Source organism: Dioscorea cayenensis, chromosome 8, assembly GCF_009730915.1.
Source record: "Dioscorea cayenensis subsp. rotundata cultivar TDr96_F1 chromosome 8, TDr96_F1_v2_PseudoChromosome.rev07_lg8_w22 25.fasta, whole genome shotgun sequence".
Classification (NCBI taxonomy): Eukaryota; Viridiplantae; Streptophyta; class Magnoliopsida; order Dioscoreales; family Dioscoreaceae; genus Dioscorea; species Dioscorea cayenensis.
Window position 1 is genome coordinate 19,247,659 of NC_052478.1, and position 15,300 is coordinate 19,262,958.

Below are 15,300 nucleotides of genomic sequence, written 5' to 3' on the forward strand. Positions count from 1 at the left end.
TTCACCCTGACACGGGAAACATCAAGACCCCATCACTCACATTTCTCAGCTAACACCGATTCCCAAGAAGTCAGCGCTGTGAACATTAGCACTCGTCCCTCCCCGTTGTTTCTAGAAATACCAGAAAAACTCTCCATAATAAACCTGTATTTTTATAATACTCCCTCCTTCCTGCAGAATGATCAAAGTGAGAGCAACGAAAAAATTCTCACCTTATCAGGAAACTGGCAGAAGTCAAACCGAATAAACCAAATGTGGAGAAGAAGAAGAAGAAGAAGAAGAAGATGTAATGAGCCTTCTAAACTTTGTTTCACAAAAAGCAAGCAGGAATGTAAAAAAAAAATGCATAATTGTATGCATAAAGTTTATACATGATGTGATTGGGCGGTATTTTTCCCTCCATCGCAAGGGCAAAAAAGAATTTCATAACGTGGATTCACTTGAAGTAACCGATAGGGGGTAATCCCTAGAGACAACCATTACTAGCGCCGGTTATACTTTTTTCTCTTTTCGCCTATTCAGCTTTTCTTTTCGCCTGGGCATCCTTGTCTCGAAGTTCTTCTTTGCTTTCCACCATTGTTTCGAAGAAGAATTCTTGCTCAAGTATTCGGCATTTCATCAGTTTGCAGTGTGAGGTATTGAGCCAAGGTGGATGCCGTTGAAAAAGTTGTGTTTATGGTTTTTTTTTTATAAACGATTACGTTAGAAAATAAGATTTTTTGGTTTTGTTTTATGATTCTATTTTTATTGGATGATATTGAAGTATGTAGGGAGATTTATTGGATAGGGTATGATTTAGTGTTTCACTATTTGTACTCTGTTTAAATATTTTGGATAACTTTTAAACACTAATGTAAACTGTTTAAACATTTAAGTTAACTGTTTGAAACTATTTGTTATTGTTTAAATTGAATGCTTTTACTGACATTGTGTTGTTCATCTACGTTAGTTTCTTGAGCTGGCCGCGACAAATGCGGATGAAAAAATCTTCATTCGGGACATCTGCCGGGAGGATACTATTACTCTCGAACCAATAGCTCGAAGGCAGGATGAGAGGCCATCCTCTTCAAGGTGCCCTCGACGCTGTTCACTTAATGACAGCCCAACCCACGCATGAATTCCTCGGTGACGGAGGAGCCCTGTACTACCTCGCCAAGCCGAAACACTCCCTTCCGTGACGGCAACATCCCCTCCTACCGGAATAGCCCTCCCATTGTAACAGCCCCTCCCCTCCTCTCGCGACAACTACGATCACCCTTGGTGATGATGTTATCGCACGTCTGCTACAGGTGTGCCAGGTACTGATAACCGAGTTCCATCGGCTTGTTGCTCAGGTGGAGGCATTTAAAGGACGGGCACAATCGAATGCACCATCCTTACAAACATGCGGTTTATCGAACAACTACTCAACGGTGAAAATCTATGACTACCGTAAGCGGGCGTCCCTTACTGGCGCTTAGAATATGTTACCCACATTCTTAAGGAAGGGAGTGCAACTGGCATCACTGAGAAAGGGGATTCCTCGACTAGGGTGAAAAAAGAAATATGTAATTATGTAAAACAGAATTACCATGTAAATAACATTGTATCTCATTTAAATATAATTGATTTTGTTTAAATATCATTGTCATTGTTTAATTTCTAGGCTTCTCTCTTTAAACGACATTGTCTCGCTATGTAAATATCATGTTTTGTTGTTTAAATACCGTTGTCTCTGTTTAAATACTAAGCATTTTTATTTAACTTTTTTTTATTTACAATGCCGTTTTTGTTCCTCAAAATGTTTAAGTAAAACGTTAAGAGAGAATGTCTCTGTTTAAATATCAAAAGTTGACACTCAAATAAGTTTGTTTCTTTTAAATAATTGTTCATTTACAATGCCTACTCGGACCTCAGATACTTGCGGCTCGATCCTCTTTTATCTACTAAGATCATTGACATAACGACCAACATGAAGATCTTGGCTTTCCTCAACAAGTATCTCTACCTTCAAATGTATGTCCGGAAATAAGTAGGTCTCCCGTTTGTTTGCTTGCTCACGGCGGTTGCATAACATGCTCATCAACTTGAACCTATACAACGTAGAACACGAACACTTAAATAAGGTTTTGCAAAGACACTGATATTTAAATAGGAAAAAATATTTTTAAACGAAAACGATTAGAATTAAATGAAGATCCAGATAGTTAAACACATATAATGATGTTTGCACAGTAAGGAAAATATTTTAAATGATAAGAACAATTCTTAAGTGTTAAATATCAACTCCATCTTAAATGATGTGTCATGGTCATCCTCCTCTGAAGAATACTCCGCAATCAAGCAATGAGTGAAAACTTTCTCTTCCTGACCAAGTCGAAATGCTTGCTTAATTGCTTGCCCGTCATTGCTTACCCATCAGGCAATAACGTGGGTTTTCCGACTTGAACAGGAAAAGATAGTTTAACTTGTTGCATGATTACAGCTGATTGATTCTCCTGAGAAGATGACCATGACACATCCTTTAAGATAGAGTTGATCTCAAAAATGTGGTCTGACTGAAGAGAATATCCTGGACACATGAAGAAGAAACTCATCCGAGAAGAAGCAGAGGAAGAGGAGGAGAAGGAGGTGGAATCCAGGGGAAGGGGTCTTCCTTCTCATTTATGATGTGAAGTCCACAAGCCGGTTGACACTTTAGATCCAAGAAAAAAAAAGAAACGCACAGGGGACCGAGCTTGACTGATAATGAGGAAAAATATATATGCTTCCGATATTTATGTTAAATTTTAGAAAATTTAATGGCGTCATTAATTCTTGTGCACGGAATACCATAAATTTTTATATTCTTTTGATGCATGAAGGTGCCATTGACAACTATCGGCAGCGCATTCCACAGTCACTCGGTGTTTTTCGTTCTTTATGAATTTGAAGTCAAAATCCCGTTTGATTGCAAAATTTTGAAGTGTGTCCCTGAGATGTTCAACGCCTTCAAAACATTGTCCGATATCCAACGACAACACTTCAGATTGATCTGACGAGGAAGGAAGGCATCCTACACCGTTAGGGTGACCATGGGGTGGGACCGGATTGCTCGCACAATCTGAATTTCTGCCAACACTTGAGTTTAAACCAAAACGATCAATATTTTAAGCATAGACATAAAGTGTTTAAATGATAAATTTAAAATTTAAATGTTAAGTCAAATCTTTAAATAGATACAAAATAAATTAAACGGAGAAGACAATGTTTAAATGGAAACGTAATATATTTAAATAGAGACTGGCACAGTTAAACAATAATTAACTTATACAACTAGATAAACATAAAAGAGAAGAATCTTACAATGAGAAAAACTCATTTTCAGTAGGATTCAATAATGGCACATCGTCTGTCTCAACAACAAGATCGACAACAACACATTTGAAGATGGAGTACACGTGACACATCCGCTGGAAGTTAACTTCGTTTTCTATTAGACAAACCGTTTTACATCCATCGGATGTGATAAACTTCACCCTGACACGGGAAACATCGAGATCCCATCGCTCACATATCTCAGCTAACACCGATTTCTAAGAAGTCAGCGCTGTGAACATTAGCACTCGTCCCTCCTCGTTGTATCTAGCAATACCACAAAAACTTTCCATAATAAACCTGCATTTTTATAATACTCCCTCTCTTCGGCAGAATAGTCAAAGTAAGAGCAACGAAGAAATTCTCACCTTATCAGAAAACCGGTAGAACTCAAATCGAACAAACCAAATGAGGAGGAGAAGAAGAAGATGTGATGAGCCTTCTAAACTTTGTTTGACAAAAAGCAAACAGAAAGGTAAAAAAAAAAAAATGCAAAATTGTATGTATAAAGGTCGGACGTGATGTGATTGGGGTTTTTTCCCACCATTTTCAAAGACAAAAATGGAATTTCATAACATGGACTCATTTGAAGTGAACAGTAGAAGTTAAAAGGGAACTTAAACAATAACGGAATAGTTGTCAAGAGTTTACCAAAGTTGGAGGGGTTGTTTAAGAATATTTGAAATTCACGAGGGGTAAACAATAATTTTCCCTTTTTTTTCTATTATCATTCGTTAACTCTCTTGATTCTTTAAGGTTATGGTAACTTCACAGATTTTGTTTATTTATTTTATTTTTATTTTACATAAATAATGATATGTCTATTTTATAAAATAATAATCTATACATACTATTAAAGTAGATGTATAAAGTGCTCTAGGAGTGATTCAAAGAATAATTTTAATATTTTTATTATATTAAATATGGTATTAATAATTAAAAATTTTAATTGTACAATAGCCATTGATTTCATCATGGGCATTAATTGGTTTTATTTTAAATATTTAATAGGATGTTCTAATGGAAATAGATGGTAATATGATTGGAAAGGGTTTAAAAATTTTAATTGCATAATAGGCATTGATTTCATCATGGGCATTAATTAGTTTTATATTAAATATTTAATAGAATGTTCTAATGGAAATGGATGGTAATATGATTGGAGGGGTTTTTAAGGAAGATTTTTATTTTTATTTTTTATTTTTGCATATATTTAAAGTGGCAAAGATTTCATCATGACAATTAAATCGGTTTTATATTAAATCCTTTATATGTTTTTATAAGTTTTTGGTTTAAACATATTTATTTCGTATTATATTAAATATTAAAAATACAAAAAAAAATATAGGAGACTAATAGATGATATTATTATATTAAATAAGATCTTTTAATGAAAACAGATGATAATTCAAGAAAGATTTTTAAACCCTTTTTAAAAAATTTTCCTTACTGCATTAATATTAAATATTTAATAGGATGTTCTAATGGAAATGAATGGTAATATGATTGTTGAAGGCTTTAAGGAAGATTTATTTTTATTTTTTATTTTTGCATATATTTAAAGTGGCATAGATTTCATTATGGCAATTAAATAGGTTTTATATTAAAACATTTTTTAAAAGTTTTTGGTTTAAAAAAATTTATTTGGTATTATATTAAATATTAAAAATACAAGAAACATATAGAAGACTAATAGATATTATTATTATATTAAATAAGATCTTCTAATGAAAATAGATGATAATTCAAGGAAGTTTTTTAGATTCTTTTTAAAGAATTTTCTCATTGCATTATGAACATATAAGATTTAATGGAATTGATTTATTATGGGTATTATTTTATATTAAACATTTAATGAGACGTACTCATTGGCTTTTGGAAATTGAAATCCTTTGCTTAATTTATTTGGAATTATTAGTTTAGAAAATAATAAACAATATTTATTTGGTATAACAGAAAATGTGAAAAATAAAAAAAAATATATTGTTTTATTAATAAAAAAATATATAATTAAATGATTAAAAAATTAACTATATTTATTTGGTATTACATTAAATTACAACATAAGCTTTATTTTCTAAAATTATCAATAGTTTCATATTTATTAAATGATATAAATTGCGTTTATGGGAAGATGAACAAACAATTGTTGAAGAAGATGAAAAATCTAAAATAAATTTAAATTTTTTATTATATTTAAGTTTTTAATATATATTACTTATGATGTTAATAATTAAAAAACTTTAATTACACATATTTATTTATGCAATAATTATAGTATATAACAGTTTCCATTGTATAAGTTGTTTAATTATATTATTTTAATCTGTTACATTTAAGTATTTATTTATATTACTTAGTGGAAATTGTCAAAAACACCCTGTAAGTTTGCAATATTGCCAAAAACACCCCGTTAGTTTTGCACTCCCCAAAAACCCCTTCCTTTTGAATACTGATGATTTTTTTAAACCCCCAAACATCTAATATTGATTGATAGAGTTAATTTGGAATTTTTTTGGACGAAATTGTCCCTTACGTGGGAAGTTGTGGCAAGTGTGACGGGGGTTTGACTATAATGCCCTTGGGTGCTGATGAGTTTCTACTTAAAAAAATGAAGCTCTATTTAAAAATATGAGGTATGAGGTTACATTTAAAAAAATGAGTTTCTGTTTAAAAAAATGAGTTTTCTATTTAAAAAAATGAGTTTTTCTGTTTAAAAAATGAGTTTTTCGTTTAAGAAATAAGTTTTTCAGTTTAAGAAATGAGGTTTATGTTTAAAAAAATGAGGTCTCTGTTTAAGAAATGAGTTTTCTGTTTAAGAAATGAGGTTTTTGTTTAAAAAAATGAGGTCTCTGTTTAAGAAATGAGTTTTTTTGTGGTGTATTTATCACCCCCAAAAATCTCTTTATTGCGGTTGAAAGTTTTGGGCGAGTGAGACAAAAGCATGCGGCTCACAATCAGCGATCACGTTGCATGAAAAAAATGGGATTTCGAACCCTAGAATTTTTGATCTCCACCTCGATCTAGATCTCGATCTTGCCGGAGAAAAAAAGGTGCAACCTTTCTATGCCTTCGCTCGACGAGCGAGGGAGCATGCGGTCTTCCCGAGGTCGGCGACGAAGAAGATGAAAGAGATGAGGTCGACGACGGGGAAGACGATGAAGGCGAAGGCGAAGGCGGCGAGATCGAACCCTCGTCGGCGTCGCTTCCTCCCTCCGTTCTCGTCGCCGACTTAGGCGCCCATGGATCGAAACCTCGGGAATGATCCCTAACCCTAACCCTATTGCTATCCATGTTTGCGGTCTCCGCGATGAGAGAATGGTTGCGTTCAAGTTCGACCCGTCTTATCCGAGCGTCGCCACCGAAGACCTCACCACTCCGACCTCCGAGGAGCGTCGCCAACCCGGATCGCCAGCGCCGATAAAGATTTCTCCTTTAAGACCCCACAGGCGAGGCCACGCCGAGATCGCTCGCCGGGATCCGGAGCACGGCACTCAGCGTTCGCGCGAGATCAGCGACGATGAGATACTCAATGTCCCTACTCAATGAGGTATCTGTTTAAAAAAATGAGGTCTATGTTTAAAAAATAAGCTCTCTGTTTAAGAAATGAGTTCTCTGTTTATATGTTTGTTTGTCTTTGTTTAACTATCGATGTTTCTGTTTAATATATTGCGTTTACGTTTAAAAAAGTGCTTAAATATCGTTGTTTCTATTTAAATATGATCGAGTGCAACCTTTCGATGCCTTTCGGCTCGACGACGAGGAGCATGCGGTCTTCCACGAGGTCGGCGGCGAAGAAGATGAAAGAGATGAGGGTCGACGACAGGGGAAGACGATGAAGGCGAAGGCGAGCGAGATCGAACCCTCATCGGCGCCGCTTCCTCCCTCCGTTCCGTCGCACCGACTTAGGCACCATGGATCCAAACCCTCGGAATGATCCCTAACCCTAACCCTATTGCTATCCATGTTGCGGTCTCTGCAGTCGAGAATGGTTCCGTTCAAGTTCGACCCGTCTTATCCGGCGTCGCCAGCGAAGACCTCACCACTCGACCGCCGAGGAACGTCATGCAACCGGATCGCCAACGCCGATAAAGATTTCTCCTTTAAGACCCCCCACGGCGAGGCCAGCTTCGAGATCGCTCACGGATCTAGAGCTCGAGCACTCAGCGTTCGCGCGAGATCGTCGACGATGAGATACTCGATGTCCCTACTCAGATGAGGGTTTCGTTTAAAAAAATGAGGGTCTATGTTTAAAAAAATAAGCTCTCGTTTAAGAAATGAGTTCTCTGTTTAAGAAATGAGTTATCCGTTGATATGCTTGTTTGTCTTTGTTTAACTATCGATGTTTACGTTTTAATATATTGCGTTTACGTTTAAAAAAAGTGCTTAAATATCGTTGTTTCTATTTAAATATGTACGAGTGGCCAAGATTAATTGGTTTTTATATCCGGGGATTAATTTATCACGTAAATATTTGTTTTTCCGTTTAAATATTAATGTTTTTAGTTTAAAAAAATGAGTTTTATGTTTAAAAAAATGAGGGTTTTACGTTTAAGAAATGAGTTTTTCTGTTTAAGAAATGAGTTTTTTTTGTTTAAAAAAATGAACTCTCTGTTTAAGAAATAAGTTCTACGTTTAAAAAAATGAGATCTCTGTTTAAGAAATGAGTACGTGCAAAAGGAATGAAAAAAGAATGAAAAAAATGTATCAGAGGTTTAAAAGCGATGATGGAATTTCATATCGCGAGGGTAAAAAGGAAGTGAAAAGCAATAAAGGAAGAGGTCATCGAGGGTATGCAAAAACTCACGAGTACAGTTTTGGGAAGTTTTAAATTATCGAGGAGTAGCGATAATTTTCCCTATTACTTATGATATTAATAATAGAACAACTTTAATTGCATTTATTTATTTATGCAATAAATGCGCATAAGACGTTTGAAATCCAAAGTAGTCAACTGTTACCATTGAATTGTTTAATTATATTATTTTTATAATTTGCTCTAGAGTGTTTAAAAATCAAACATAAATTTTTTTATTATATTTAAAATTTTATTTATATTACTTATAATATTAATAATTGAAAAAAATTTAATTAAAAAAAATTTAATTGTACTCATTTATTTATGTAAAACTCCGAAACTGGGGAGAATGCCTAATAATAATAATAATAATAATAATAATAATAATAATAATCTATTCCGTGCTCTTGATAACGGACAAAATCACCAATTAATTCCATTACCTTCTGGGCATATTATACACTATAAAAATCCTCAAGAATAAATGTGCTAATCACAACAAATGATCCGGACGAAGGCAATATTAAAAAACCATCTTCCCTGTTTTTCTGTTTTTTCTTTGTCACTGCCCTCCGAATGGATGGTAAGCGACAAAATCACCAGGACGCCAACTAATTCCATTATCTTCTGGATCAGATCATACCCAAGAATAAATGACGCTAATCGCAACAAATGACTCGACAAAGGTTATATTACCAAACCATCCGGTTTTAGTCACTACCTGACGAATAAAATTTGATGCCTGTTTTGCCCAAATTTGATTATATAAGCACTCCCTGCTCTGTTCTTCCCCTCCATCTCTTCTCTTGATTTCCATTACCATGGGCAAGTGCTCTCTCCTTTTTCTTTGTGTTCCCTTTCTTGTTTTTGCCATTAATTTGATTTTGTGATGATGATGAGTTGTGTTTGCTTTTGTTGTTTTGTTTTGAGCAGGTGAAAATAGCAGCGCTTTTGATGTTCGTGTTCCTGTTTACACGTCTGAGGAGGTTTATGTCTTAACTTTTTTGTTCTTTGAATTATTGTTGTTGTATTCTGTTTGCTGAAGAGTTTCTAACTTAATTGTCTTAGGTTTCATTAGAATTTGATGGTAGGGTTTAGAGATTCAATGTCCAAGAATGTTTGAAATTTTATCCTCTTTGATTCCTACTGAATGAAGAATGAAATTATGTTTTGGGTGAAAGATCCTAGTTTGGGGAAAAGGGAAAAGGGTAAAGGGAAAAGGGAATAGGATGAGTGAGATTTATTTCTTTTTCTACTGAATGAAAAGTCATGATGGAAAATAAAGAAAACATGAGCGATAGAGCGTACAAGGAAATTATGGTAAATTTTCAAATTAAGAAACTCTCTGCTTCCTATCTTAGTAATTTCATTTTCTCTCTTCGCAGTTATTCTACATAAATGGTTCTTGAAGTAATTTTAAACTGATAAATTATTAGGCAGAAACCATCTGAAGTGAGTCTTCCCTGATAAGTGCAGCTTGAAATTATGGCGGTGCACTTTTAGATGTTTTAACTAGTTTCTGTAGAGTCCATGCACTGTATTTCATCACTTTTAAAATGCCTGTACTTGTTTAGTTTAAACTTAAGTTTTATTCAGAAGGAGTTTCTTTGAACTTATGGGTTCTTTGGATCCTTGAACTACTTTGAGTTCATTACAATTCTCATACTTCTACTAGATGTATGATTGTATTTTGAACCAGAAGTTCACAAATTTTTTTTGCATTTGTTGTCAACTCCCACTTTCGATGAAATAGAACTTTCTGGTGGGCAGTTTATGCAGTAGACATGAGGATATGATGTGTGACTTCAGTTAAATCGATAAAGTAGTATGTCTGACCTCTCTGACCAGAAGAGCAAACTAATATAATTACTATCTTATTGTTTGGCTACCATGTGCTAATACACAAATTCCGAACAACTGCTGCTGATACTGATATTAAGCTTTAGTCTTAAGATATATAAGGTTGGCTAATGGATTCTTATGAGAAGTTTTTTTTAATATTTAATAACATAAGTTTACCTTTGGTACAGATCGTCCTACACCATTTTTAACATCCTTCACATAATTCCTTTCCATTTTGTCATCATTTTTGGGATTACAATATGTTAACTATTGCCTCAGCATTTAGTCTCTTCTTTATCTTATTGATTCCTTTGCAAAGTACACTAAAAGTTTTTGAGCAGTATGGTAGAGTATTTCCAAGGATTGAAGATGATAATTCCTTTGCCTAAGGCATATCTTAAGATTTTATATTTTTTCCCCTTTTTTGCAGAAGTGAATATTAGATTTTGATGTAATTAATAGGATTGTTCAGCTTATATTGTGACACTGATTCTTCCAACATAATTCTTGAGATTCAGATGGAAAGTAACAGGCTCCCAAGGGACCATGCAAACTACTTTTATTATTATAAAAACGGGAAAAAGGTAAAAAATCCACATCCTGGTTGAAATGATACCTTTGATAAAGCTAAGGTTGATATCTGGTTGTTATTATAAGGAATAAAAATTCATGTTCAGATTTAGGGCTTCGATGCATCTGATAATTCAGTTCTTGGAATTTTGTATTTTCAGAAGCAAATGCACATTAGCATTGATATTTTACATCATTTTGGTATTATATTCTAGCTTCTAGAGAAGTCGCAAGAGAAATGGAAAGGGCGAAAGCCACCATATCCTGCAATGTACTCTAGCATCTTTGGTGGAATTACTCTTGACCCTGCTCTGATGACTATCCCTATTGATGATCATATGGTACACAGAGGTCACGGTGTTTTTGATACTGCTATGCTTTTGGATGGGTATGTTCTTAATTTTTCATTATTTTATTTTTGTACTTATTTGAGCATTAGGGTGTAAAGGAGTGTCGTGCAGAGTGGGGATGGTTTTTTCCCACTCGTCTACTGTTCTGCAAAATTAATTTTGCTGTTATGATGAAATATTTTGGGACATTATCTGCTTGAAATGATGACAAACATATACAAGAGGCAGTCATGCTGTACATATTGCATTTATAAACCTTTTAAAGCATATAATTAGGTCTTGCATTAAACTTTTTATCAATTTTGTTTAGATATTCTCCTTGAATTTGAATAAATTGCTAATCAGAAAGTCATTCTCCAACATATGCTGGCTCATCTATTATTAGTTTGTGATTTTGATAAAAGTTTATCACTAATAATTTTAGAGGCTACTATTTCATGTATAATGTTGAAAAGAATCGATGGTTGGTTTTTTAAGTTTTAATGAAAACTGTTTTTGTACAACAGTAGAATGGATAGCGAGAGTAATGGACTGGTGAGAGATTTCCATTCCATGGATGATACTGGGGTTCAAGGAGATTCTACCAAATAAAACGTGATTAGTTGATTTGTTAATAATATCAACAAGGAAAAGTTAATGAGGCTAATAGCATATAGCTACTTGCATGTGGGTCAAGAGATAAAATAAAAATGTTAAAAGGAATGTAAAATCCTCCAGATATATTTTGCTGACCTACTGATCAGGAATTTCATTTTAGCTATCAATTTGCATCAAAACTAAAACCTTTAGATTACTGAGAAATTGATCTTATGTTAGCTCCATGAGAAGCAATCTAAGGTAGATGAGAATCTTATCTATTCGTTTGTTGTATAGCTCTAACATGGGGGCAGGCACTTTATATTTAGATTTATTTAACATAATTTAAAATAGTTGTTGAGATCAGAATTTTAATTTTTTTTATTATGATTTTTTTTATTATATATATAATTTATAGTTGGATATTGTATCTTTCTTTTGATCCTCTTCAAGGTTCTTTTCTTAGTTTTAAACCCTTGGACTATGAGTTTGATCTTCTTCAAGGTCATTTGCTTAGTTAGCTCTCACATCCCGACTTGATTAAGTACTCATTGTATGAAACCATAAATAGGAAAAATTTTGAAAATATCAACAAGAACAAAGGAAGTTCCGAGAAATAACTATACACCCCTCTCTAAAATTAAGATTTATCTACAAAATGAATGGATGTATCAAAAGCTTTGATTCTTTAATATGTTGAGTATGGGACGAAAAGATTTTTAAGCACATAATAACATCTAAAATCAGTTTGCATGAAGCATGGTGTCTTTAGTAGATGCAGTTATTTGCAATATGCAAGTATGTGAATCTTGGAAATCAATTTAAAATGTAAGGCTGTAAGTTTATAGTTATATATCACACACACATGCATGCACCTTATGCATGTTCTCACACAAAAGCATCTATTGCGATTGGTTGAGAATTGTTTACATTACCTAACACCCTCTACAGGCACTTGTATGAGCTTGATGCCCATCTAGATCGTTTCTTATGGTCCTCTGCAAATGCAAAGATATTTCCTCCCTTACCTCGTGAAACATTGCGCACAATTCTCATACAGATGACAGCAGCATCAAAGTGCAAGAAAGGTTCAATCAGATATTGGTTGAGTGCAGGCCCTGGGGATTTTTTGCTATCACCTGCAGGCTGTCCGGAGGCAGCATTTTATGCAGTGGTCATCGATGATGACTACTCTCAGCGCAAGGAAGGCGTGAAAGTTATAACATCAACAATACCAATGAAACCTCCACAATTTGCTACAGTGAAGAATGTGAACTATCTCCCCAATGTTCTCTCAGTAATGGAAGCTGAACAACATGGTGCCTTTTCTTCTGTGTGGGTTGACAAGGAGGGGTATATCGCTGAGGGTCCAAATGTAAATGTGGCATTCATAAGCAAGGCAAAGGAGCTCCTACTCCCCTCATTTGATAAAATCTTGAGTGGTTGCACTGCCAAGAGGCTTCTATCACTGGCAAGTCAATTAGTCGAGAAGGGTCTTTTACAGAGTGTTAGAGCTACAAATATAACACTAGAACAAGCAAAGGATTCAGCTGAGATGATGTATGTCGGAAGTGGCCTTCCTCTATTACCGATCATTGAATGGGATGGACAGCCCATTGGTGATGGTAAGGGACTTTTCTTATTACGATTATAATAGTGCCAATATTACATCATGAAGTTAACTAATTTTTGCCTTTGGTGGCAGGACGAGTTGGTGAGCTAACACTTGCACTCTCTGATTTACTTTGGGAAGACATGAAAGCAGGACCAGGATCACAGAGGGTGCGTGTGCCTTACGAGGAAGGCGATGCAATTTAAAAGTCTTTTTTTATGATTTCTGTAGGACCTGCTCATTTGATCCTTTAGGGATCTTGTTAACTTGATCTCTGCTGTGTGTGCTGCTTGGTAGGTCACCTGGAATTGTTTCTATTGTTGTACCGAAATGCACAAAGGCTGTGCATTTGTTCTCATGGTGCTCTTTGTTGCTTTGCTTTGTGCTTGAAATATCTGAAGAAATAAAATTAATTGTCTTGAGTCTTCTTTGTGCTCAGGAATGAAGATTGTTTTTGTGAGACTAGTTATTTACCATATTCAAGCTGCAGTATTGTATCAGATAAACATCCTTTGTGGAAACTATTTGTACCTCAAATCTCTTATGGAAACCGATTTATTTTCTGAAATTTGTACATAAGCTATATTTACAGCGCACACAAACCTTTCTCACAGTCTAAGGTTTCATGTTTGAAGTTGTCAATTGGTTACCCATAGTACCATGTGCTTCTGTTTGTTTTCAATTATGCTTCTGTTTGTTTCCAATTATTTCTTTTTGATATTTACTTTGTTCAAATTAGTTTTTAATTTGGAGACGTTTGGTGAAATAATCTCCAAATTATTAGTTAGATGTGTTGCAATAATTTAGAACTAATCTAGGGATGGCAAGTCTTGCCTGCGATAAATATAAGTTTAAAAAAAAAAAGTAACATAAAAATTTTTTAAAATAAAACTTAATAGATTTAATATTTTCACTTTCTAGACTTTTCCCAACCTTTTCATTTTCTTTTCACCATCTTCTCTCTTCCTCTCTCTTTTCTCTTTCTCGTATAAATCTAGCCGTTGGCGACCACAATCAAAGTAGAGGTGGAGGGACACCATGACAATGAGTACCTTTTGAAGAAAGGTACATGCTTCCGTTTACACCCCCGCTATGACCATTTCAATTTGGGATTTAGAGTTTCTTATTTTTATTAAATTCAAGATAAGATATGTTTAGCAAGAAATTGTTATGCTTGGTTTGGATTTTTTGAAATCAAAAGGCTTAATTTTGTTAGATTTGTATGCATTTGTGTTTATATGAGTTTTCTTCAAGTCAAAACAAAAGTAAGAATACTTGAAACAAAGACAAAGCCTACTATCCAACATAAGCTTCATTAAAAAATTATATGAATTACAAGTTCTTCCAAAATTTTATTCTTTATTCTTGGATTACATAATAGTTCATCAACAATGTCATTTTCTAATTTTTTTTTCACACTAACGGTTTGCTTAAAAGACCTTCTAATTTGTTTAAAATGTTGATTGCTGCAAAACATGGGTTTAGATTGTATCAATCTAAAGTCTTATTAAATGTTTGTGAACTAGATGTGCAAAGAAGGCATTATTTAATCTTGACCCCCATGATTTTTGTCCTTATATGTGGTTTTGTATATTAAAAGTTCTATAATACATCTACTTCATATTACATCTCATTTTTTAATCTATGGTTCATATAATATTTTAAGATGACAATTTTTCATTTTCTCATGTAATATTTTAATTGTATGTAGAAATATTTATCATGGAAGATGAATCTCAATCTTCAACCCCATTGAGAATACTAATGCAATATTAATTCGTACACCTTCACCGATAAGCATGGTTTGCGAATATTCAAATCCAACTCCAAATTTAAATGCCACTCTAATTATAGATCAAACCTTTTCAACACCTTCAATGGGTGATGATATCAACATCTATAACTTAAAATAATTAAAATAAGTTGTGTGGGGACATTTCACAAAGCAACAAATTGATGATGCTATATGCAATTATTGTAAAAGGATGGTTGGTGGAAAAGCTAAAATTAAAACCACTCATTTACATGACCACTTGAAGTAATGTCCAAAGCTAACACACAAAGACATTAAACAATAACTTTTAGTGGTAAAGCAAAGTAAGGTTGATAGAAAAAAGCTTACTATTTATGATTTTGACCAAGCCTTGACAAGGAAAGAGCTTGCTCAAATGATAATAATTCATGAATATCATTTGTCCATGGTTGATCATGCTGGG

The 15,300-nt window shown here is 34.0% G+C and overlaps 1 protein-coding gene across 2 annotated transcripts; it reads left to right on the forward strand.

Moving 5' to 3' along the window:
* The first annotated feature begins 8,659 nt into the window (after window positions 1-8,659).
* Window positions 8,660-13,647, forward strand: LOC120267101 (D-amino-acid transaminase, chloroplastic-like). 2 transcript variants are annotated; one of them, XM_039274802.1, is made up of 5 exons: window positions 8,660-8,959; window positions 9,068-9,120; window positions 10,762-10,934; window positions 12,424-13,097; window positions 13,178-13,647. In XM_039274802.1, exons 1-5 carry the CDS (start codon window positions 8,956-8,958, stop codon window positions 13,288-13,290), a joined length of 1,017 nt encoding a protein of 338 aa, XP_039130736.1. In that variant the 5' UTR covers window positions 8,660-8,955; the 3' UTR covers window positions 13,291-13,647. The 2 variants fall into 2 exon arrangements, with proteins under 2 accessions (XP_039130736.1, XP_039130737.1); XM_039274803.1 differs by having other exon boundaries at window positions 8,662-8,820.
* Window positions 13,648-15,300: the final 1,653 nt, after the last annotated feature.